This window comes from Cynocephalus volans, chromosome 9 (genome assembly GCF_027409185.1).
Source record: "Cynocephalus volans isolate mCynVol1 chromosome 9, mCynVol1.pri, whole genome shotgun sequence".
Lineage (NCBI taxonomy): Eukaryota > Metazoa > Chordata > Mammalia > Dermoptera > Cynocephalidae > Cynocephalus > Cynocephalus volans.
Window position 1 is genome coordinate 81,035,379 of NC_084468.1, and position 22,985 is coordinate 81,058,363.

General features: G+C 34.7%; 1 protein-coding gene across 2 annotated transcripts in view; it reads left to right on the forward strand.

Moving 5' to 3' along the window:
* Positions 1-22,985, forward strand: part of GRID2 (glutamate ionotropic receptor delta type subunit 2) — a 1,394,934-nt gene that overhangs the window by 1,148,891 nt on the left and 223,058 nt on the right. For both annotated transcript variants that reach the window (XM_063108375.1, XM_063108376.1), the window contains one exon: positions 9,930-10,068. In XM_063108375.1, coding sequence (XP_062964445.1) covers positions 9,930-10,068 — 139 coding nt within the window. The remainder of the gene's footprint in view (positions 1-9,929; positions 10,069-22,985) is intronic.

Consider the following 22,985-nt stretch of genomic DNA (forward strand, 5'->3'; position numbering starts at 1 on the left):
CTTGATATACTCTCAGGTTCATTTGTATCAGTTTGTTTTCAATTTGCTTTTTTACTTCATATTCTTTTTAATTATGTAAAATATTTACATGTTCCAAATTTAAAACTTAATAACACAGTACAGACACAGATATATTAATTCCATCCTCATCTCTTCCACTCTGCTCCCTCCTGCTTTCCGTATGTATTTATTTGGGGTTTATTTTCCTATTGTTTCCTTACGAAAACATAAGCACATATCCCTGCCTTTCCTACCCCAAAGTGCACACGGTGAACTGTTTTGTACCTAATTTCCTCTGGAAGTTCTTTTTGATTGCTTTAATTTTCTGAATGAGATAGATACTATGATCATCAGCTGAGCATGAGGATGAGGGAGGAGTTGTTTGGGTGCTGGAAGAGAGAAACAGTGAAACAAGTGTCGAGGAACGGTGAGGAGAGAATGGGTAGGGAGATGAAATATGACAGTGTGGCCACATTAAAGACTCATTTGAAGTTTGTGGCCATGAAGTTAAAATGATATGCACAGTTGTGTGCTGTTCCATAGTCACACGCAGAGTTAGGAAGAGAGTTGAATTTAACTTGGTTTGGGGCTTTGCCAAGAGGATTTCAAGGGAGGTGTGGATAAATGTTATGGATTGCGTTCAAATCACTGGATTTCAGTTGGGAACAAGAAGGAAGTGTGTCTAGGAGGGTGAGGATGGACAGTGAAAAGGTGGGAGGGTTAGTGGATCTTAGATCTGGTGGGTTTGTAGACTTGATGGAGGGAAGAAGTTCAAAAGATTGGAGATGGCATAGGAGAGTGGAATGCTTGAAATGGAAATTACAGAGGGGTTAACATTATCGTTAATAAGGGTTATAACTTTATATTGTTATAACTTGCTATCTCTCCCTATCGCCTAAAGCCATTTCTTGTACTGAGGATAGACACGCCACATTGTAGGAAACCTGCCCTAACTTGCAAATGGGTTCAATATAGTGAAACTATTAAACTGTGCCCAACAGCAAACCACACTTGTATCTCATGTCTCCCTTTTAATTACTAGCTTCAATGAATTCATTAATATTTAAAAGTGATTGACATACATTACGCATTTTGGAGATAATATGTACATTCTCTCTCATCCTTAAATATAAAATATGCTTACACAATGACTTCTGCACTACTTACCAACAGTATTCTTCTTTGTTTTTTTAAATTCTGGTTCTATAAGTGTAAAACATTCTGATATTTATCTATACTTCATTTGACCAGCTTACTTGAACATATTCAGTCACCAGGAATGTTTATAAATCAAGGTACATGAATTTTCTTCTATTTTTTCTTAAATATAATTCATAAATGAGTTCTACAGTTCCAGAATATGAAATAAAAATTTGTGAGTCTTTAAAAATGTAAGAAACTGATGTACTAAACAACCAAACTGGAGAATCTTAAGCAATTAATTACTTGTCCACATTTTCAGGCAAACACAAAGATGCATATATATGCTTACACAAGATAAGATTTAGAACAACAAATTTTTGCCTAGCTCAGGTGGAATTATCAAGTTTCACAATGTTATCTGATAATAAAACATTTTGATTTTTTAAAAACTTTTATAAGTAAGATAATATATACAGTAGCAAAGATGATATATTTTTTGATGTGGCAAGCCAGTCATATCAAAATGATAATCTGTGTCAAGACTTTTTTTTACAGCAGAATGAGTGACTTTGTAAAATACAAATTCCTCATGCTTCTGCAGTGACATTGGGAGACTTCAAACTCACGAGGGGTTATAGAAATCCAACACCCAGCTTTAGAGTCAGACCTTAGCACACCCTGAAGTGTCAGGAATTACCAATTAACCTAATTTTTGTTGTGCTTCAGTAAGATAATACTGTGTTTGTGTGTTTTTTAATTTAGCACAAAATTTTTTTTGTCTTTTACTTGATATCTCATCTAGTATCCTGAATCTATTACATTTTTTTCATTGTGGACAAAGAGAAAGAAAAAAGAGAGAGAGGAAACAAATTGTCTTTGTTAAACTCACTGTTCTCTCTCCTTAGCTTCTTTTTTACTTAGTCTTTAATTGTAAGATATTGTTTGCATACAGAAAAGCCCACAAAACTTAAATGTGCAGCTCATGAATTATCAGTAATGGACCACCTGTATAATCACCACCCAGAAAAAGATAAAACATTACCAGTGACCAAGCCCCTATTGTCTCTCTCTCAATGATTATTCCCTCTCCCCAAAGGTAACCAGCTGTCGGATTACCAGCACCACTGCTCATGTTGACTGTTTTTGAACAAATATCATATATTGTGAATTCTTTTACTCAAAATTGAGTTGGTGAAATCCATTCATGGTGTTATGTATAAATGAGATTTGCTCATTTTTCTTGCTGAATAATATTCCACTGTATGAATATAACACTATTTATCTATTCTACTCTCAAAGGATGTTTAGGCTGTTTCTAGTTTGGGGCTATTATGCATAATGCTGCTATGAACATTTCTGTGCATATCTCTTTGTATATATATTTATCTGTTGGATATGTACCTAAGGAGTGGAATTGCTAATAAGTCTTAAGACAAGCACATATTAATTTTCAGAGATGTTGACAAATTGTTTATCAAAGGGATTGAAACAATTTACAATTCCACCAACAGCGTATGAGCATTCTGATAGATCTACATCCTTGCCAACACTTGATATTGTCTGTCTTTTAATTGTAATCATTGTGGTGGCTAAGTAATGGTATTTCATTTTTCTAACACTTTCTATATTCCTGATAACTAATGAGTTTACTTCTTTTTCATGTATTTATTGGCAATTTGGTTATCTTTTAAGAAGCCTCTTGTCCATTTTTCTGATTGTGTGTTTTATTCTTATTGATTTATAGGAGTTATTAATGTATACTGATGAATTTTTTGTTTGATATATGTATTATAAATGTCTCCTATGGCTTGTCTTTTTATTCTTTTTATGGTATCTTTTGAACTACAAAGTACTACCACAGTCATATTTATCAATTTTTTTCCCCTTGTGCTAATGCTTTTTGTGCTCTAAGAAATCCTTTTCTACCCAAACTTGTGTCTATATTTTCCTATATTATTTTCTGGAAGACTTATTGTCTACTTTTTATACTTATGTCTATATGCTCCTTGGTATTGATTTTTGTGTATGGTATGAGTTAGAAGATAAGTTTTATTATTTTTCATACATATATCCAATTGACCTAATACTACTTAATGAAAAGACCTTCCTTTCTGTATGTCACTGTAGTGTCAGCTGGGTAGAAATTAAGTGCCCATGTGTGCATGGATAATTCTTATTGATCTATTTGGTCTACCCTTGTACAAATACCAAACTGTCTGGGCCGAGCCCGTGGCGCACTCGGGAGAGTGCGGCGGTGGGAGCGCGGCGACGCTCCCACCGCGGGTTCGGATCCTATATAGGAATGGCTGGTGCACTCACTGGCTGGGTGCCGGTCACGAAAAAGACCAAAAAAAAAAAAAAAGGCACAAATACCAAACTGTCTTAGTTGCTGTATAAAGCTACACTGTCAGCTAGAACCAGCCTTTTTCTTCTTCTTGAAGAGTGTCCTGGCTATTTTTGTCCTTTTAAAATTTCATATAAATTTTACATTTAGCTTCACACAGAGACAGAGAGAGAGAACCTGGAATTTTGATTGGCAATTTACTGACTGAATCTATAAATCAATTTGAGGAGAACTTATATCTTTGCTATGTTGAGTCCTTTCAATCAATGAACATGATATATCTATTTATTTAATCTTATTTTATTTCACTTTTAAAAGTTTTGTTGTTTTCCATGTAAAGATCTTTCACATCTTTAAATAGTTTTATTCCTAGGTGTTTGGTATTTTTAATGCTATTACAAATTGTATATATTTTTAAATTCTATATTTTAAGTGTTTGTTGCTGGCATACATAAATATGATTGATTTTACAACATTGACTCTGTACCAAAGTAAGCTGATAACTTATTCATTTTAGTAATTTATTCTTTGTTCTTTTGGATTTGCTCCATACATATTCATATCATCACCAGTACAAAACTACATAACTTTCATTTTATTCTTTTTAATTCTTTTTTTTTTTTCTTTTTCTGTTTTTTTTTTGTTGTTGTTTATTTTGTTTTTTGGGGGGGGGGGCTTGTTGCACTACATTGTTTAGCACTTTCAATTCAATGTTGAATAGAAATGGTAACAACTTGTACTCTTTAACACAGTCAGAAATTTTATTTTATTAATAAGTGTGATATTTTCTATAGGTCTTCTAAAAGTACACTTTATGAAAATAAGAAAGGGTTTTTTTTATTTCTAGTTTGCTGTATTACTTCTAGGTTTTTTTTGTTTTTAATACTGGGTGTTAAATTTTATCCATGCCTTTTCTGCATCTACCAAGATGATCTTATGATTTTTCTTTTAGTACTAATGTAGAAAGTAGTGATTTTTGAATGCCAAACCAATCTTGCTTTTATATAATAAATGCAACCTGTTTGTTTGCTTATATAATTTTTAGTTTGCTAATTTATTTGTCTTTGGCATCTACAATCATGTTAAAGATTGACCTGAAATTTTCCTTTCTTAGAATGATCTTGGCAGGTTTTGTTTATCAAAGATGTGCTTTCTTTGTAAAATGGGTGGAATACCGTCCTGCTTTTTTCTAATCTCAGAAGTTTATGTAAAATTAAGGTCAGTTATTCCCCAAATATTTGGTAGCTTTTACCAGTAAGGTCACTGGCCTTAAATTTCCTGGTACATAAGTTTTAAATCAGGATTCAAAGTCTTTGATAGTTTTAGGACCATTCAAATTTTCTGTTTCTTCTGGTGGCAATTTTCCTAGGAATTTGTCCATATCATCTCAATTTTCAAATTTATTGGCATAAAATTTTACTTAAGATCTTCTTGTTATCTTTCTAATGTCTGTAACATCTGTAACAATGTACCTTTTTTATTCCTCCTATATTTTTTGTGTGCCTTCACTTATTTTCTTGATCAATCTTAAGAGCTATTTCTAGGTTTTTTTCAAAGGACTAAACTTCTGTTGGATCAACTTTCTGTTTTGTGTTTTTTGTCTATTTTATTAATTTTTGCTCTTATGTTTATTTCCTTCCTTCTGTGTTCTTTATGTTTAACTTGACATTTTTTGTTTTATCAATGTGCTACTCACTGATTTTCCACCTTCTTTTCTTATACATTACCAGCTATCAATTTCCCTCTAAACACAAATTTATCTACATTTAACCAGCTATCAAAACATGTGTAATTTTGATATGGTATATTCTTGTGGAATTTTTGCCAGAGACCAGCTCCAGCAAGGTGTGGGTACCCGCAAAGGGATGGCAAAGGGTCAGCGAAAATAACAAACACAGACAGAGACCTCAAAGCATCAATATGCACATTCTTTCTCTGTGGGCTGTCAGCATGTTACAGCTGGAGCCCAATAGAGCATGAGACAATGCGTTTTATTTAGATTTTTCTCTGTGGGGGGTTTTGGGTACTATTTTTATTGTATCAGCAAGCTTAAATCAATAGTCCAAAAAGCAGGGAGGAAACTTTTTTAGAGGTCAGCCAGTCCTTTCCTTTTGTCAGCATGTCTCAGGTGATCAACTCGTGCTTCTTTTTCCTGGAATCAGGTTATCAGATTGAAACCACCCCTTCATTGTCTTGAAGTTATCTTGTGACCTTTTTCTGTTAGCAAGCTGTGGTTAATATCCACCCTATTAACAGGGTGGCAGCTATTTTGTAGATAACCTATATCTATTCTTAAATGTAAATACAACTTTGCTAAAAGGAAAAATGTTAACATTTCTGTGGCCCTGTAATCTTGATCTAAATGTCAAAGTGTCATTGTGCACAGCACCATCCCTCACAAAACCAGTTGCACTCTCTTATTTTTCTAAGATCTAATTTTGCAGGTTTAATAATTTTACAGCATATATTTTTATGCCAACACCTGATTCTTAATGATTTATTTAAAACTTGACACCACCAAGTAAAGGGAATTCTACAGTTTCATTCCCATATACTTAATTTATCCCAATCATATAATTTCCCATTAATACCAACCATTCTCTTGCCATTAATATAATCTCCAGTAAATGATGTTTGCCAACTTACATCATATTTTGGACATCCCCTGAGAGGATACCAAATTTTTCCCTTTCTCATTTTATATCCCATGTAACCATTTACCCAGATGGTGGGAAGAGGATGGGGACTTCTTTTATTTATTAATTTCTCTGGTAAAGGCAATTGCTCATGATTAATCGTGACCAATGTTTTTGAAACATCTGTTGGCATAATTAATTAACTCAAAAGAAACAATTTGGAATTGTTCAATCTTCCCGGATCTTTGGTGGGACTATCTAATTTTATGACAACATCTGTTTGTGTGTCATTTTCTGCATCTTTTGGAAACTCAGGAAACTGCCATGCTGACCAAAACATCAAAAGAGAGAGTAAAAGCAGTACCACTATGCCAAGGCAGAGATCCTTATAGCAAAAGCAAGTGCTCGTAGCCGTGGCCCTGCCAGCAGCTCTCCTTCCGGTGGCCTCGCCAACTTGGAGAGGGCAGCCCAACCTATTCCTTTCAGGACTCTGCCATGGCATGGACCGTGCCAAATTTTGATACGAAGTATTTTTATTATCATCCAATTCAAAATATTTTTTATTTCTCTTGTCATTTTTCCTTGACCCATGTCTTAATGGAACTATTAATTTCCAAGCATATAAGGATTTTCTGGTTTTCTCAGTCCCACTGCCACTTGGCAAGTCCTGGTCCTTAATTTTTGTAACTACCTCACTTTTGACGGCTTCTTTTGAAGGCATTGCTCAACTTCTCAGTCTCTTAGCCTCCTCATTTTAAATTGGCACATGCCCCTCAGGGAAAAGCAGTCCCAAATACTAGTCACCCTCTAGGTTATCTTATTCTGCTGGAGTTTGGTCCTCTAATTTATACCTACCTCTTTAGCCTTTAGCTCTTTATATGCTTTATATGTTCAATATTCCTGGTTGTCATCAGTGGGAAGATTGTTCTGAATTGCCTAGTCCATCATTACCAAAATTGGAAGTCAAAATTTTCATTACTTTAGTATTTGATTTCTAAGTGTAGATGTCAAAAAAAATAGCATTTTATTCGGATTCTACAAGAATATTTGCATAACCTAAGTTGTACATTTTATACCACAGATGAAGAAACACAACAAATATTCTTTCATATTGGTGATAACTGCTCTAATCAAGGCTAAAGATTTTATGGAAACGAGCCTCCAATTAGCCCTTGCAGTCATGAATTTTTTGTTCTCCTTTTCTTATACATATTAACATCTTTTAGTCCTTAACTATCATCTTGTTTACATTTTGTTATTTTTTTCAATTAGTTGTTTTGCCCAGAAAATTCCCTTGCGGTTTTCAAAGATAAATATTTTCTTTTACTTTCATCTTTTAAAGCTGAGTGGATATTTCTTCTGCTTTGAAGAAGAAAGTATCTAAAATGCATTATAACTGCTTTTGAAAAATGTGTTCCAGATATCAGAAGTTAGCCTGTTTTGAGTACATCACATCAGGAAAATAGCTCAGAACATAACCAAAGGGTGTGTTTGCACTACATTTAAAATTTAAAGATATTACATAGTGAGAAGTTGTGGTTGGAACAAAAATATGCCTGATATTATAGTTAATTGAATCCTGTTAAGTCATTCACTTATTGATGGACCTAGGTGGAGGCAGTATCATAACTCTTTGGTTTATTTCTACTGTGTAATTTCTTTTAGAAGGCCTATTAAAATTTCATATGCAGCATTTATTAGTCTGATAAGACCACCCTAACAAAATACTACAAACTCGGTGGCTTAACAACAGAAATGTATTTCCTTACAGTTCAGGAGGCTGGAAGTTCGAGAAGTCAGCAGGTTTAGTTTCTCCTGTGGCCCCCCTTAGCTTGTCTTGCAGATGGCTGCCTTCTGGCTATGTCTTCACAAAGCCTTTCCTCTGTGCATGTGTACACTGGTGTCCTCTTCTTACAAGGACACCAGTCAAACTGGAGGAAGGCCCACTCTTACAACTTTATATTACCTTAATTGCCTCTTTAAAGGTCCTGTCTCCAAATACAGCCACATTGGGGGTTGGGGATTCAACACATGAATTTTGGAGGGCCACAATTCAGTCCATAGCATAGCATATGTTCATTCAACAAATATTTACTCACCTAATATGGAACGGGGATTGTTCCTCCATCAGAAATTATACCATAAGGGAGAGAAACAAATAAACAAAAATATGTAAAACATAATAAATTGTGTTGTGGGGAGTTATTTTAAATAGAGTGGTGACAAAAGATCTTTGTAAAGAGGTGTCCTCTGAGCAGAAACCTTAATAAATTGAATGGAGAAGGCATTTGTGAATTAAAGAGAAGAAAAATTGCAAGTGCAAAGGCCCTGGAGAAGAGGTTGGCATGGTTCATAGAAGAGATTTCAAGAAAGCCATTGAGAGAATGGTAAGAGATAAGATCAGGTAATTGGCCTAAAATCAGTTCACGTAGATACTGATGGGCCTTCATAGAGATTTTGGAATTTTTTTTTTTTTCTATGAGCAATGGGAAGTCACTGGAAGGTTTGATCAGGGGAATACCAGGATCTGATTTCCATTTTTCAGAGCACCATAGATTTAGGAGTGGTACTTTTTAGAGTACAACTTGGGAAACCATATAAGTGGTTCAGAAGTATAAACAAAAGATATTGGCTTGAAATTGGGTGTCAGCAGTGGAAGGAATGTGATGAGATAGCATTTTGGATGTAACTTAAAGGGAAAAATTACAGGACTTGGGCCGAGCCCGTGGCGTGCTTGGTAGAGTGCGGCGCTGGGAGCGCGGCGACGCTCCCACCACTGGTTCGGATCCTATATAGGACTGGCCAGTGCGCTCACTGGCTGAGTGCTGGTCACGAAAAGGACAAAAAAAAAAAAAAAAAAAAGTTACAGGACTTGTTATTGCGTGGGATGTTGGAAATTTCCTAAGTTTTTGGTCTGAGAAATGAGGTGAATAGCAGTGCTATTCCCTGACATGGTATAGAGGAGGTTGGAGGGGAGTTAATTTGTGAGGAAAAAAAAAGAAGAGTTTTCTATTTTAGATGTGATAAGGTTGAAATGCTCATTAGATTCCAAGTGGAAATCATGTAGGCTTTTATCTATAGTTCTCTGGAGAGAGTGAGCCTTGAAATATAAATTTGAGCATTATCAAAGTGTATCATAGATGATGTTCAAATTCAGGAGATTTGTTGAGATTACCCAGGGTAGGAATGTGGACAGAAAACAGAAGTAGTCTAGACCTTAGCCCAAGGGCACTCCAACAATTACAAGGTAGGGAGGAGGATCCTGCAACAAGATTGTAAAAGTGACTAGTCAATTGGAACTGGAGTAAAGCAAATGTGATGATGCTGAAGTCAATAGCAATATGTATTATCCCAAAATCATTAACAACCTATGTTTCTAGAGAGTTTAATCTAAATACTTTTTCAATATTATTTACTTAACTGGAAATCTGAATGGTTATATTAAATATAGGCAGAGTGGTATTAATATCACCTAACTAATGAATAATCAAGCACTTGGAAAGAAAGTATATATCTGTGATTGTAGTAAGAGGATAATTAATTCTAGGATTGAACAGGAAGGTGGGAAGAACTATCATTTAAACATGACAAGTTATACTAAATATTTATTACATTTCTTTTTGACTTGGTCTCACATAGCTTCATAAAAGAGAATTAAATATGAAGTGATGCAAATACAGAGATCTATGCTGATGGTGTTAATAAGAAAGATTTCTCACTACTTAAAGTTAATTTGGTATTGAATGAGTCAGATTCTCAATAAATACTTGTTGATGTTCTTTTAATCGCCTTGCTCCTTTCCACAGGTGGGGAGGTCCCATACACGACTCTGGCTACCCGAATGATGATGGGGGCTTGGTGGCTTTTTGCTTTGATTGTCATCTCATCTTACACAGCAAACCTTGCTGCTTTCCTCACTATCACCCGCATTGAAAGCTCCATCCAGTAAGTAGACAAAGATTCCAGTAGCCACAAAGTATGAGAAATGATGGGAGTGGCCAAAGCATTCTGAAAATAAATATATGGTTTCTGATAATAAATTTACAACCTCTCTGAGTGAAGGGTTAATTTTGTGATACTGCAGAGTACCACAGGATAGTCCAATTCCTGAATATATAGTAGTGGTAGAGAATTTTTTTATAAAATAACATTTTGGCTATAATTTGAACACTGCTTCCCACATTTTCTGGGAAGGATAACACGTTTTCAGAATTCTAACCTCCATAAAGAATAAATACTTCTGAACAACATGGTGAAGAGTAAGGAAAAAGGAGTCATACTAAAAAAGAGAAATATATATATATTTCAATTCTGATAAGTTACTATTATGTACTGCCAGAGTAAATAGTTCAATAGAGACATAGATGATTGAGAAATAGATACGAGGGTACTTCAAAAAGTTCATGGAAAGATTTGTATTATCTTTTAATTCTATTTTTCCATAAATTTTTTGAAGTAACTTCTTAGGTGATTGGGGGTGGGGGAAGAGGGGAAGCAATCAGTAGATGACACCTGGTAACCACATTCTTTTTTTCTCTTCATTACGTTATAGTTAATGTGGTCATTATTGCTACTGTTTTTCTAGCTGCAGTTCCAACGATAGGAAATGATCATTAACTATGTGCACTTACTTAAATCCCAAAAGTTACCTAAGTCGGGGCCTCAATTCACAAATGCAATTCACACGAGCCCTTAGAGACCAAAGGCCTTTGATTCACCAGGGCCAGTTTTGCTTTTGTGGTATTGTACTATAAGATCAAAACTGCAATGCAATTGCTACCTTGTTAGAACATAACGTTCTATATATTGTTTTAAGGGAAATTTCCCTGAAAATGTTTTATTCATCCAAAAACAAAGTAGTTTGAATTTTCCATTCATTTCTCAAAACGCTGGCCATCCAAAATTAGAATAATTAATTATGTCAGGGAATTCCTTAGGGATTTAATTTGTCCTTAAAAGAAAGCATAAGAATTCTTCTTGCCTTTAAAAGAAATGGAAATGAAGTTCATTAATAGCCACAAAACTATTATAGCATAATTCTAAAAAATAAAATCAAAAATTAATTATCTCTAAAGAAATAGAGTATTTTTCTTTGATTTGCTTGTGTTATACAAATTAAAACCCCAAATTCAACTAGTAATGCTAAAGGCAGTCATTATTTCATCCATTTATGAAAGTGATGTTTCCAATTTCTCTCATCAAATCATGCTTCTCCAAGCATGGAGGAAAACTTAGAAAATAATCCAAGTTATTTTGCAATTATTCCTTTGGTACAGAACCTTCATACTTTCCCAATTTATTAGCCAGTTCAGCACATAGCATAAATTATAAATGGTACAAAGTACCATTTACAGGGAAGCTTACACTGATGACCACATCAGCATCATACTTTAAACAATAATAAAAATTATTACAGCAGCTCAGTCAAAAAAATCAATGAAATTAGTAAAACTATGAAAATGATTAATATTTATTGATCACTTACAAGATGCCAGACTTTATGCTAAATGTTTTGCATGCATTGGCTCATTTAATACTTAAAACCATATTCTAAAATACATGCTATCATTAACTCATTTTACAAATGATAAAACTAAAGTTGAGAGGACAAGTAATTGCCCAAAATCATGCAGCTAATAAGTGACTGAGTAAAGACCAGGCCTTAAATCTGTCTGATTGCTGAGCCTGTATTCTAACTGCACCACAGTAGTTGCCATCCCACACACTTGAAGTTTCGCATGGCCTGTTGTTTTTAAAAACACTAGAAAGGATGTGTCACAGCCTTACCCATTGCTTTGTTCAAGGATGTAAAGGATAACATTCTCCAATTCTTCAGTTCATTTGAGGATACAGAATATCAAAGTTAGGTGACTTTTGTGCTTGTCCAGTTCTGTAGGCATACATCCAAACACGAGCCAATTACATCTATAATTAATATCCTTCATTTAGGGTAAAACTTTTTGGCAGATCCAATCAATAGAAATCACACTAAGAAAAATAAGTTTTTTAATTGTCAAATAAAGATTGAATGTATTTAAAGCATAAAAGGTGATGGTTTGATATACATATACATTGCATAGTAATTACCACAATCAAATTAATTAATACATCCATTACCACCCATGCTGTATATTAGATCCCCAAAACTTGTTCATCTGATGACTGAAAGTTTGTACCCTTTGACCATCATCTCCTCATTTCTGCTAACCCTCAGTCCCTGGCAACCACCATTCCACTCTCTGCTTCTAAGAGTCTGACTTTTTTAGTCTATGTATAAGTGAAATCATACAGTATTTGTCTTTCTGTGTCTGGCTTATTTCACCTAGCATAATGTGTTCCAAGTTCATCCATGTTGCCACAAATGGTAAATATTTTTTTTTTTAAATCAAACTATAATATTTTACCTTATTAACATACTTCTTATCACTTTTTTTATCTTGTCACATTTTGGGTATACTTGAAGCTAAAAATCTATGTAGTTCACGTCTGGCTTTGAAGCATTTTTTAAAAATGAAGAAAATTTTAAATAAACTGATCTTATCCAGTAAACAAGTGATAATCATAATGGTAAATAAAAATTATGGCTAACATTCACTGAGAATTTATTATGAACCAGATGTTAAGCGTATTGCATGTATCTCATTTATTCCTCAAAATAATCTTAATAATACAAGCACTACTACTATTATTATTATTTTGTAAATGAAGAAACAAAATTTTAGAAGTTAAAGCTTAAGATCACACAGTCGGTAAGTGTCAGAACTGGGAGCTAACCCACATCAATCTGATACCAGTCTATGGTACATGCTCAAGTCTTTTCCTCTTGTAGTAGTCGTTCCTACGATGTGTTTGCTTGAGCTGATATTTCTCTGAGATTGCAGACAACATGGTGTGTGTGCATATCTGAGCTATTTAGTTATCACGAATTTTGCCAGCTTCGGTTTACATCTAGACTTTCACGCAATAGCAGTGGGAGCAGAAGCCTCTCTCAGATTTTTACACCCATGAGGTTTCTCTAAAGTAAAACCTAATGAAAAAGATCACTATTTCACGTGATGTTTCCCTCAAGTGTAGTTCTACAGTCCAAAGTAACTGAGCATTCATTTCTTAAAAAATTACTCCTTTCCAATGCCAACTAGCATTATTAAAAGTCATCAGTAAGTATAATAAATCTCCTCGTTTTTCTAATATTACCACTGGATTAATTTTGAAGGGGAGAGTCAAAGCCAAATAAATTAAAAGAAGCCTGATTCTCTCCCCAAATTTGAAGATGCCTACTAATTTCATGCCTCAGCTGTGTTGGTAAACATAATTGTCTGCAATGTTTCTTGGAAACATTTAAAGTTCCATTTGTAACTAATGCCAAAGTTTACTGAAAAATTCTAATTTTTCTTAGAAAATATAAAAACTTTTTCACAATGCCATTCAATGTCATGCTTCTTAATCATTTATATTCATAAGATTTGCTTATCACTAAATGAAGCAGTGCATGTCAATGCACCTTTTTCCAGTCCAATTTTGCTATGCCATTGGCAAACATATACAAACCACATCTTCATTCCCAAAATTCAAAGTTGCTTCTCCAGAGTAGGATGGGCTGAGGTAGTTACAGGAATGTCAGTGAGAGAGGAAAATCAGCTTCTTCAAACAGATGGTTGACAGAAACTCGTTTAGCTTGGTGAGATCAACCAAATAGATTTATTCTTGGGAAGTTGAATAATTTTTATAAAATTTTACCCCTTTTTCAAAATTAGATATTTATTGGCATCTAACCCTGTCACTGATACTTGCCATGAATAAAAATTTTTGAGGAAAATGAATTTTTCCTGGAAAAGATAACCCACAAGTTTAACTCCATATCCCTTCACTGATGCAGGCAGCCCACCATAACTAAGTACTGCTGCTTCATATGATGTAATGTGACAGATTGTGACACAGTGGGGATGGGCAGTATTGAGATATATAGTTCAGTTTCTATAGGGAAAAAAATGCCATTTCTATAAGACTCTAATGACAATTTGGACTTTTTCATTCTCACTGAAAAGTAACAACACATAGCTAGTTGTTTCCAAACACCTAGAAATAGGAATGTACACTTTTTATTGGTAACCAGGCTAAAAGTGATAATGGTGAAATGGAATGTGTGAAGTTTTGAAGGTATTTTCAGAGGAAGCACTTGATAATAGCATTATCAACATTAGCTCCATTTGCCTTTGTTATAACATCATTTTCAAAAACCTACTTATTTCACATATAAAGTTGAAAATAGCTACAGGGAAATCATAGTCATACAGTTACAGTCATTAATAATAACTTTAAACTCAGGCTTGTCTTTGGTGATGAAACTTGAGTTTTTTTCATTCCTTGGGGCTGTAAGTAAGCTTTGGTCTATTCAAAGGGATTCTAATATCCCCCAGGATATTTTTGTGTTTAATGCATTCATTCTCCAAAATGCTTGAGGTTGTAATAAACAAAATATTGAATTAATGCTGACACTAAATCAAACTAAACTAGGATAACGTTTCTTACCAAGCAGATACAAAAACAGATCCATAAATATTCTATCACTGGAAGAGACTCTTTTTTTCCTAGCATTCCAGTAACAGAAGTTTTTGCATCTCTATTTATCTACATTTGGAAAGGAAAAAAACTATTGAACAGTTGTTTTTCTTAGTGTCACATGGTGAGCATGAGCTGGCCCCAAGCTTAGAAGCCTAAGTCTGTCACCAGGTGTGGTTTTAAAATCTGCAGACAGAGAGAAAGGTAGCAACTGACAGATGATCTCTAATGAAAAGGAGGGTGGGACCAAATCCCGAGAGGCATGGTAAGACTTGTTAAGGAATTTGAAATTTTCCTGGAGGTAATGGAGAGTAACATCATCTTAGAAATACAGTTTTACCTGTGGAGAGGATGATGGGCCAGAGAAAAAAAGATAGGGGTTTACAGAAAGTCATTAGAGGTATCTAATGCATGTATATTCATGGCATTTAAAGAGTATATCTCTACTTGATATAAACTTAACCCACATATCTTCTCCTTTCAAGAGCTATTTAATTTGAAAATACCAAAGGATTACAAGCAACTTAAAAGAAATTTGGCTTCAGAATCTTTGTATTTCTAGGGTAATGTTTACATTTATAGTGAATGACGAAACATTGCCTCTGCCTATTTTTTTAAAAGATATTAAAGATAGGATGTGGCTTACTACCTCTTAGCTAAATAGGTAAGGAAGAAAGCTACTAATTTGAAGAAAATCAAGAAATCACTCTGAATAGGCTACTTTTCAGATCCAATTTTGCAGAAAAGTTGCATCTTAAGGTCTAGTATTCATGGGCTCCATCCTGCCTCTCAATCACTTTTTGCTTTGAGCCATTAACAAAGAAATCAGACTTATTTTTATTCACTTTTAATGCATTGTCTTCTGATTATAAAAGCAATGCAAGGGTATCTTGAGAAACTGGAAAAGTACAGTAATATATTAGAAAGACAAAGCATTAATATTCCATAAACTGTCAGGGAAAAATAAGTTCTGTTACTGTTTGTACAAACTTTCTTTAACTTTTTATTTATTTATTTTATTTTATTTTTATTTTGGCCACAAAGCAAGTCTTAGTACATTTAAAAAGACTAAGATTATAGAAAAGATGTTCTCTGACCAAAATAAGAAGGAAATTTAGAAAATTCACAAATGTCTGGAAATTAATCAACACTCTCCTAAATAAACAATGTGTAAAAAGAAAAATCACAGGGAAATTAGAGAGAACTTTGAGATAAAAATCAAAGCACAACATATCGAAATGTCATAGGATGCAGGGCTTGTGCAGTGCTTAGAGGAAAACTTATATTTGTAAACACCACTGTTAAAAATAAGAAAAATCTCAAATCAGTAATGGAAACTTCTACCTTGAGAAAATAGAAAAAGAAGAGCAAACTAAACCAAAAGCAAATATAAGTAGGAAATAACAAAGATTACAACAGAAATATATGAAATAGGAATTTAAAAAACAATAGTGAAAATCAACAAAACCAAAAGATGATTCTTTAAAAAGACCAACAAAATTTGCAAACCTTTATCTGCACTAAGAAAAAAAGAGAGAAGGCCAAAATTACTAAAATCAGAAATAAAGCAGGTGCATTATTATATTGTCATTATGGTTTTTTTGTGGTGGTAAGATTTAGTTTCTTTCTCTTTTTTGTTTGCATTTTTGTTCTCCCAGTGAGTTTTGTTCTTTCTTGTGTATTCATCGTAGTGGTTATTGTTTTTCAGATTCCAGATGCAAGACTCTCTTCAGGATTTCTTGCAGAGCTGCTAGTGTGGTGGTTCAGCTCCTGCATTTTTTGTTTGTCTGGAAAATACACTATTTTTCCCTTGGTTCTGAAGGATACCCTTGCTGGGTATAGTGTTCTTGGCTGGCAGTTTTTTTCTTTTAGTATTTTGAATATACCATCCCATTTTCTTCTGGCTTGAAGAGTTTCTGTTGAAAAGTCTGCTGTTAGTCTGATAGAGGCTCCCTTTCAGGTGACTTGACACTTTCACTTCTTTTAAGATTCTCTCTTTGTCTTTGAGCTTTGCCAGTTTGACTAAAATGTATCTTGGAGAGGATTTTTGGGGGGTTGAGTCTGTTTTGGGGACCTTTGAGCCTCCTGAATCTGAAAATCCATGTCTTTCCCCTATACTTGAAGTTTTCCATTATTATTTCTTTGAAAAGGTTTTCCATAACTTTTCCTTTCTCCTCCCCTTCTGGAATATCCATGATTCAAATATTTGTGAGCTTAAGGTTGTTGCTAGCTAGCTCTCTTAAGATTTTCTTCACTTTTTTCCTTTTTTTCTTTTTGTCCATCTGAGTTATTTCAAAAGGACTATCTTTAAGATTGGAAATTCTTTCATCTGTTTGTTCTAGCTTGCTTCCTAAGTTCTTGGTTGTGTTTTATATTTCATTGAGTGAATTTTTCAGTTCTGTGAGTTCTGCTACATTCTTTTTTAATGTATTAATCTTTTGTAAATTTCCTCCTTCATGTCCTGGATTTTTTTTTCTTAGTGTCACATGGTATGACATCTAACCCTGTCACTGGTACTTGCCATTAATAAAAATTTTTGAGGAAAATAAATTTTTCCTGGAAAAGATAACCCACAAGTTTAACTCCATATCCCTTCACTGATGCAGGCAGCCCACCATAACTAAGTACTGCTGCTTCATATGATGTAATGTGACAGATTGTGACACAGTGGGGATGGGCAGTATTGAGATATATAGTTCAGTTTCTATAGGGAAAAAATGCCATTTCTATAAGACTCTGATGACAATTTGGACTTTTTCATTCTCACTGAAAAGTAACAACACATAGCTAGTTGTTTCCAAACACCTAGAAATAGGAATGTACACTTTTTATTGGTAACCAGGCTAAAAGTGATAATGGTGAAATGGAATGTGTGAAGTTTTGAAGGTATTTTCAGAGGAAGCACTTGATAATAACATTATCAACATTAGCTCCATTTGCCTTTGTTATAATGTCATTTCTTTTTCTTAGTGTCACATGGTGAGTATGAGCTGCGTCATTATGTTCTCTAACTGAGTCTTCTCATATCTCAGTGAGTTTCCTTAACACTATTGCTTGGAACTCCTTTTTAGTCATGTCAAGTGTTTCCTGCTCTATAGTTTCTGGTATTTGAGAATTACTATATTCTTTTGGTGGTGTCATATTTTCTTGGGTTTTCATATTTCTGGTATCCCTACATTGATGTCTGGTCATCTGGTAGAGCAGTTTCTTCTTCTGTTACTCTGAGTGGGCTTTGAGGAGAGAGACATCCTCTTCTTTTTCTGGTCTCCACTGATCACTCTTCTGTGTGGTTGAGTGTCTGGCAGGCTGCATGCATGGTGGCTGTGGCTATGGACCTGAGCCACTTTTGCAACAGCTGTGGCTGTGATGGGCCACCCACATAGAAGTGGCATTTTTGGTGGTCTCCCTTGCCTGCTTCTGGGCAAGGGGAGTCTGCCCTTGCCTCCTGCCTAGGACCCTAGGTGTGCTCTTTCAACTGTTTCTGGGTGGAGAGGGGCTGCCATCAGCTCCTGCCTAGGACCCTGGGTGTTGCTACTGAGGGCAGTCCCCTCCACCCTGAAGCAGGCAAGGGACAAATGCCCAGGTCTTTTAACTTGTTTTTTTGAAGTTATAATATATGCACAGGAATTTGCAAAGATATAAGACAGAGGCATCATATACCCTTCACTCAATTTTCCTTAGTGGTTATGTCTTAATTTATTATGGTACAATATCAAAAACAGGAAATTAACATTGGTGCAATATGTGCATATAGTTCTATGCTATTTTATCACATGTGTAGACTCCTGTAGCCAACAACGCAAAGAACTGTTCCCTCACTGCAAAGATCTCCCTCATTCTTTCCCTTTATAGTCACCCCCTCCTAGCACCATAACCAACCCCTGGCAACTACTATTATGTTCTCCATTTCCATAATTTTTGTCATTTCAAGAGTGTTGTGTAAGTTGAGTCATAGAGTATGTGGCCTTTTGAAACTGGATTTTTTTGGTTTTTTACTTATCATAATATCCTAGAGATTTATCTAAATTTTTGCATGCATCAAATGATCATAGCATTTTATTGCTGAGTTATAGTCCATGGTAGTAGTTTGTTTAACAATTTACCTATCTGATGACATTTTGTTGTTTCCAGTTCTGGCCAATTACAAATAAAGCTGCTATAGACATTTATTGGGTAGTTTTTGTGTAGATATTCTTTCATTTCTCTATCATAAATGCCCAAGAGTGTAATTGCTAGCTTGTGTGGTAAGTGGTAGTTTTTAAGAAACTGCCATTCTGTTTTCCAGAGTGTCTGTACCATTTTATATCCACACCTGCACTGTATGAGAGATCAAATTTCTCTGCATCCTTGTCAGCATTGGTGTTGTCATTATTTTTTTGAGCCATTCTGATAGGTGTGTACTGACATCTCATTGTGGTCTTAATTTCCATTTCCTTAGTGTCTAGTGATTTTGAACATATTTCATGTGACTATTTGTAATCCTTATATCCTCTTAACTGAAAGGCATTCTCATGCTTTTTGCCCATTTTCTAATTGGATTGTTTGTTTGTTTGTTTACTGTTGAGAGTTCTTTAAAAAGTCCATATACAAGTCCTTTGTCACATATGCAGTTTGTAAATATTTTCTCCTAGTTTGTAGCTTGCCTTTTTATCCTCTTTACAGGGGCTCTGACAGAACAAAAGTTTTAAGTATTGGTGAAGTCCAATTTATAAATTTTTTTCATTTTATGAATTACACTTTTGGTCTTCATGTCTAAGACTCTTCACCAAATCCTATGTCCTGAAGATTTTCTTCTAAAAGTTTTATAATTTTACTCCTCACATTTAAATCTCTAATCCATTTTGAGTTAATTTTTGTATTAGGTGTAAACTTTAGGTTGAGGTTCATTTTTTTGCATATGAATATTCAAATGTTCCAGCAGCATTAGCTGGAAAAGACTATCTTTCCTTCATTGACTTGCTTTTGTACGTTTGTGGGAAAAAAAAAAAAAATCAGCTAGCCATACTGTGTAAGTATATTTCTGGGTACCCCATCTTATTTCATTCATCTATGTTGTCTGTCTCTTTGCCAGTAACACACAGTTTTGATTACCTTCAAATTAAGTAGAATGATTCCTCTCACTTACTTTTTTTTTAGAATTATTTTAGGTACTCTCATTCCTTTGCCATTCCATATAAATTATAGAATAATTTGTCTATATCTACAAAAAAAGAAAACTTTGCTGGAACTTTTACAGGTATTGTATTATATCTGCATTCAATTTGAAGCAGAATTTGTATCTTTACTATGTCAAGTCTTCCAATCTATGAACATGGTATGTCTTTCCACTTATTTAGATCTTCAGTTGCTTTCATCAGCATTTTCATCATACAAGTCCTGTACATGTTAGATTTATACCTAAGTATTTCTTTTTTTCCCCAGTGATTATAAATGGAATTGATGTCTCTGTTTTTGCTGCTATACCAAAATAGCTGAGACTGAGTTATTATAAACAACAGAAATTTATTTGATCACAGTCTGGACACTGGGAAGTTCAAGATCAAGGTACTGGGCAGGTTTGATGGATGTCTGATCAGGGCTTGAGTCTCTGCTTTCAAGATGGTGCTTTGAACACTGTGTCTTCACATGACAAAAGGGATGGAAAGACAAAAGAGGCCAAACTCACTCTCTCAAGTCCTTCTGTAAGGGTGCTAATCCCATCTGTGAGGGCACAGTCTTCATGGCCTAATTGCCTCCTAAAGGCCCCACCCCTTAATACTGTTGTACTGGGGATTAAATTTCAGCATGAATTTTGGAGGGTACACAAACATTCATACCATATCAATTGGATTTTTCATTTCAGTTTCCACATACTTATTACTAGCATATAGAAATACAACTATATGTTGCTTTTATCTTGTGACTTTCTGAATACTCATTTAGTTCTAGGAGTTTTTGGTAGATCTCTGGGATTTTCTATGTATATCTTTATGCCATTTACAAGATCAGGCAGTTATGTTTCTCTCTTTCAGATCTGCATGCCTTTTATTTCCTTTTCTTGCCTTTTCTTTGCTGGCTAAAACTTCCAGTACTATGTTGAATTAAGAGTAATGAGAGTAGACATCTCTGCTTTGTTCCCAATCTTGGTGGGAAAGCATTCAGTCTTTCACTGTTAGGTTACCTAATAGTTACCTAATGGAGTTTTTGTTGTTGTTGTTTTGGGGGGGTTTTTGTAGATATTCTTATCAAGTTGAGGAAGTTCTTTTTTATTTCTATTTTTACTGTTTTTTATCATGAAACGTTGTTGGATTTTGTCAAATGTTTGGTTTTTTGGTTTTTTTCCATCAATTAAAATGTTCATGTGCTTTTTCTTCATTAGCCTTTTTAGTAGATTACATTGTTTGATTAATAAACTATTTTAAAAATGAAGTATTGGCTAACCATATTCCCCTCTTCTATTTCTTCTCCACCATTTTCTCTAACTCTTGCTTTTCTTCTTGATTTTCTGCCTTTTATTTATTTGAGTCAATAAAATATCCTGACTTTTACTGCCTTCTGTTTCACATCTTATTTTCTTTTCTCGTACTCTAACTATTGCTTTTCTCTACTTGTTCTCTTCTCATTGCTGTTTATCCTCCAGAGTGTGGAGTTCAGACTGTTACATTCTTCCATTCTCAAAATTGTCTTGAAAACTCACATTATTACCTCATCCAATCAAGATAAAGCCCAACTCCATTAGCAGAGCATACTGAGCCTTTCTGGTCCAGCTTCATTTCTACCTACATGCATCAATTAGCCTGTTGTCACACTTGTTCATGCTCCAGTCAAGCCAAACTCTTGTGGGACATGTCATGCCTCAATGACACTGAAAATGCTGTTCCCCTTCCCTGAAATGACCAAGAACCCCCTTCTTCTCTTTGGGTTTCTTCTATTTGTCCAGGGATAATTAGTCATTACACATGTGTCTCCTTGAGACTGTAAATATTTCAAAGGCAAGGACTGTGTCATTTTCGTCTTTGCTGTCCTAATGCCTCTCTGAGTGTCTGACACATAGTATGAATAAAAAGAGCAGCTAACACTGAGTGACAGATAGTTTTTAAATGTTTTCCATAGATTTTTCTCATTTAATCCTTATAATAGCATCATGAGAGATATGTTATTGTCACGTCCATTATATAGATGGTGAAACTAAAAGCTAGGGTAGTAAACCCAGTCTATCTGGTACTAGAACTTTTGTCTTAACCTGCAGACCATATTATCTGCCAATTACAAATACACTAAACCCCTATTGTATGAAATAAATAAATGAATTAATAAATGATATCCATAAGGGTTATAAGTTTCTTTGGGGGAAAAAGAGAGCTTTTCAGAAAAGAATAGATAGTGGCATTATGTTTAGCTCAGTTCATTCCAGATATTTCTGAGTTACATGGTATACTGGAAACAGGAATGAGAGACTTTCAACTCAGATAAATCTGCATTCAAATCCTCTGCTGGTTATTAGTTAAATGACTTCGTCAGGATTTTATAATCATTTAAAGCTTTATTTTCCCTAAAGGGAAAAATAAGATAGGTTCAGCTTCATAGGTTTAGTGTAAAGATTAAATGAAAAATAACCAAAAAAGACAAATAACAGCACAGTTCCTGGACACACCCTACCTAACATTTGCTTCCATTTTTCTATTTTCTCTCCAAGAGCTTCTGTAGGTTCCTTAGACTGTTCTTCCTTCTGCCTCCATTTTTTTGTGATATTAATAACTATACTTTTTACCATGTTGTCCACAATTTCATACACTAAATTGTTCCTGATTTACCTAAATCTCAAAGTTCCTTGCTGATGCTGTTGTTTCTGACAGCTGCCACCACCCTACCTCATGGTCCATTTTACCTGGTGCCGTCTTCCTGTCCTGCCACTTAATCCTCTAATTCCCCCCCCCCAAAAGGTAAAAAACTGGTGCACCTGCAAGCCTTACCTGAATTTCAGCATAAATAAGGACTTAGAGGAATGATTCACTCCGTTATCTCACCTTAGCTTGACTAACCAGCACTAAGATCAAGCTGCCACTGATAGTGACTGGCACTACCCCTGGGTCAGAATACCTGTTTGCCAGACAAGTTTTCTCTTCTTACTCATCTTTTTTTTACCCCTTTCTTAATACATATAATACACAGCTCAAATAGCTCTACATGTAGCCTTCCCTTATATTCATAACTAGGTTTAGTGTCTCCCTTGTGTGGACCATTTCACATTTACCTCACTTACACCGTGAACTACCACTAGCCTCATATTCATTTAGTGAATGACCCAGAAAGGAATTTCATAG